At 33.5% G+C, this 2,414-nt stretch overlaps 1 protein-coding gene across 1 annotated transcript; it reads right to left on the bottom strand.

The window, feature by feature from the left end:
* Positions 1-867: 867 nt before the first annotated feature.
* On the bottom strand, positions 868-1,855 carry LOC110620311 (50S ribosomal protein 5 alpha, chloroplastic). Its single transcript, XM_021763999.2, has 2 exons — positions 1,694-1,855; positions 868-1,371 (listed from the first exon to the last, which is right to left on the bottom strand). The coding sequence occupies exons 1-2, from the start codon at positions 1,785-1,787 to the stop codon at positions 1,028-1,030; spliced, it is 438 nt and encodes a 145-aa protein (XP_021619691.1). The 5' UTR covers positions 1,788-1,855; the 3' UTR covers positions 868-1,027.
* Between the last annotated feature and the right edge of the window lie 559 nt (positions 1,856-2,414).

Here is a 2,414-nt window from a genome sequence, read left to right as displayed (position 1 = left end):
TTTGTTAGGCCATAGCATGGCAAGGGAAAGGTTTATGATAGTAGAGCTTGTTTTGCAATGACTTTTAATGGTCTAAAATTGGGTGGATGTATGCACATTTTCAGTACTATTTTAATTTACTATTTCCTATGATCAAATAAGATGATATCATCTTATTTCACCTCTATGGTCAAAGGCTAAATAGCCGTCATGGATTATCCTTTGGACTTCATATGATTATGTTCTAAATGGGCAAAACGAAAAATTTAAAATAAAAAAAATAAAAAAAAAAAAAAAAAAAAACTGCAGTCCATGCAGGGAAGATGAGTAATAAGCCAGACCAACAAAAGAAGAAAAAGAGAGATGTATGCCACAAGCCAAGACCAACAGGACCAACAATTCTTGGATCAACCGTGATAGGTGAAGTAGGGATTGAACTGCAAGGATGCCGCAGCGGAGTTGGAGACGGCTAGGTTACACGGCAGAAGGGGCAGAAGCAGAGGTTTTGTTTCTGGAGATGCTGACCATGTAAGCAAGAGGAGCACAGAAGAAAAAGAAAATACAAAACTAATAATTTAATATTTTAAAATATAAAATTAATATTTTAATTATAAAATATAGAAGAAAATATTATTATAATTTTTTAAAACATAAAGTGAGTTTATTTGGCAAAAAAAATTAAAATTCAGCTTATGCCCTCCCCCCCTCCCCAATAAGTTTTCGTTATATTTCAAGAGCAAAGAGGAACATGTCAGGCATCTACAGTGCAACAAATCTTGAGAGATCAATGAAATAATGTCAAATTCTCAGAATGTGAATTTTACTATTCCTTTGACTGGCTATCACAATAGACTATACCAAAAAGAATTCAAAGAGCGTAGAACCATGTGAGCAAAAGAGCCAAGTTTTATACAGACTATAACTTCAGAACAATGTGAGAACTTAGAACACTCATAAACAAAATCACACATCAAAAGTTGCATAACCACAATACATGGATAGGTGCGAAAAGCCCAGCAATATACCTAGAAGATAAGAGGGAACAATATCAGACATTCTTCAATTTGTTTGCCTTTGAAGGTGGCCATCGTCCCTTTTTCCTCATCCTTCGCTTCCGAACAAGTCTCTTTCTGCGAAGCCTTATCTTCTTTGCCAATTTCATCTTCAACTTTTGCTCAAGCTTCTGTTGTAGCTTAGCATCAAGAGGGATTTTCTCTGATTGCAATTTCTCTTCATCATCACTTTCTGACACAGACTCCCCAGCATCCGGACCCATCCCCTTAGCATCCGTCAAAGCCTTTATAGCCATCGTACCCCTTCTCACTGCCAAAAAGGAAATTCCACCGAAGGATTTCGAGAGCAGAGAGACGGATTTCAAGTGCAACCTGGAAACTAAAAATAGAAAAACAAAATCCATAATCCATAAATTGGTTTTTACAGGTGGATACAACGATGGAATGCAGAAAGGGGGACTTAATTTGTGCTTTATAAAGAACCCAAAAAGGGGGCTACAGAAAACAGCAACCGAAATACAGGTTTTCCATAAAGCAGCTAGCAGAGGTTGTACATTGTTTGGCCCAAAACTAGCAATCTAAGTAAAAATGCGATCAATATGTCAAATGGGTATGTTCCGTTTCTCTCTTTTTTTCTACTCTTCAAAATCTTATTATTTCCCCAAAGCACATGTGTGAAGCAGAGGAGAAAAGAGAGATACCTGGAGAAGTATAAATGGCCTTCGTTGATGCAGGTAAGGAAACACAAAGTGAAGGCAGCAATGGAGGGGTAGAGATAATGGTAAGGACAACCATTTTCCTTTCGCGTCTGTTTCTCCCTCCCCTATCTCAGCTTCGAGGATATAGGACGACCATTTCCCATCCTGATTCTTTTGGGCCAAAGCCCGCCCACAGTATTTTTTTTTTTTTTTTTTTAACTCCATCCACACTAATTGTGGGACCGAACCAATAAAAAATAGATGAATTTTAAAACTCTGAAAATTGATTCGAAATGTAAGGTCAGACTAACCGAAGTGAATTAAATTGATTTTTTATTAATTTTAAAAATTTATTTATTTGAATCTAAATTTCTTTATATTTTATAAATTTTACTGCAGTTTAATTTAAAAATTATTAATTTAAATTTAAATTATTTAACTAAACTAATAAAAATTAGAAAAATGAGTTGCATTGTATTTAAACTATAGTGTAGATTATATGTCATTGATTTGATCTCAATTTCTCTATATTTTCTTTAAAAAAGAGTTACAATTTATAATAAATATTTCCCATATGGTTTATAATTTGTAATAATTCAAACCTAATCAAAAATCAAAATAAAAATTTAAAATACAAACTAACTCTAACTAAAAAATAATAAAAATTCAATCAAAATATAGTAAAAATACGTAATAAACCCATAAATAAAAGTAAAAGTGTTCT

This window comes from Manihot esculenta, chromosome 8 (genome assembly GCF_001659605.2).
Source record: "Manihot esculenta cultivar AM560-2 chromosome 8, M.esculenta_v8, whole genome shotgun sequence".
In the NCBI taxonomy this organism is placed as follows: domain Eukaryota; kingdom Viridiplantae; phylum Streptophyta; class Magnoliopsida; order Malpighiales; family Euphorbiaceae; genus Manihot; species Manihot esculenta.
Note: the sequence above shows the minus strand (reverse complement) of the source record. Positions and strands in the feature narration are given on the sequence as shown.

Bases quoted from the DNA above. Each gene is read 5' to 3' on its own strand.
- LOC110620311 (XM_021763999.2), bottom strand. From the start codon at position 1,787: ATGGTTGTCCTTACCATTATCTCTACCCCTCCATTGCTGCCTTCACTT. The intron at 1,372-1,693 runs GTATCTCTCTTT...TTCTATTTTTAG, and splicing joins GGCCATTTATACTTCTCCAG to TTTCCAGGTTGCACTTGAAA.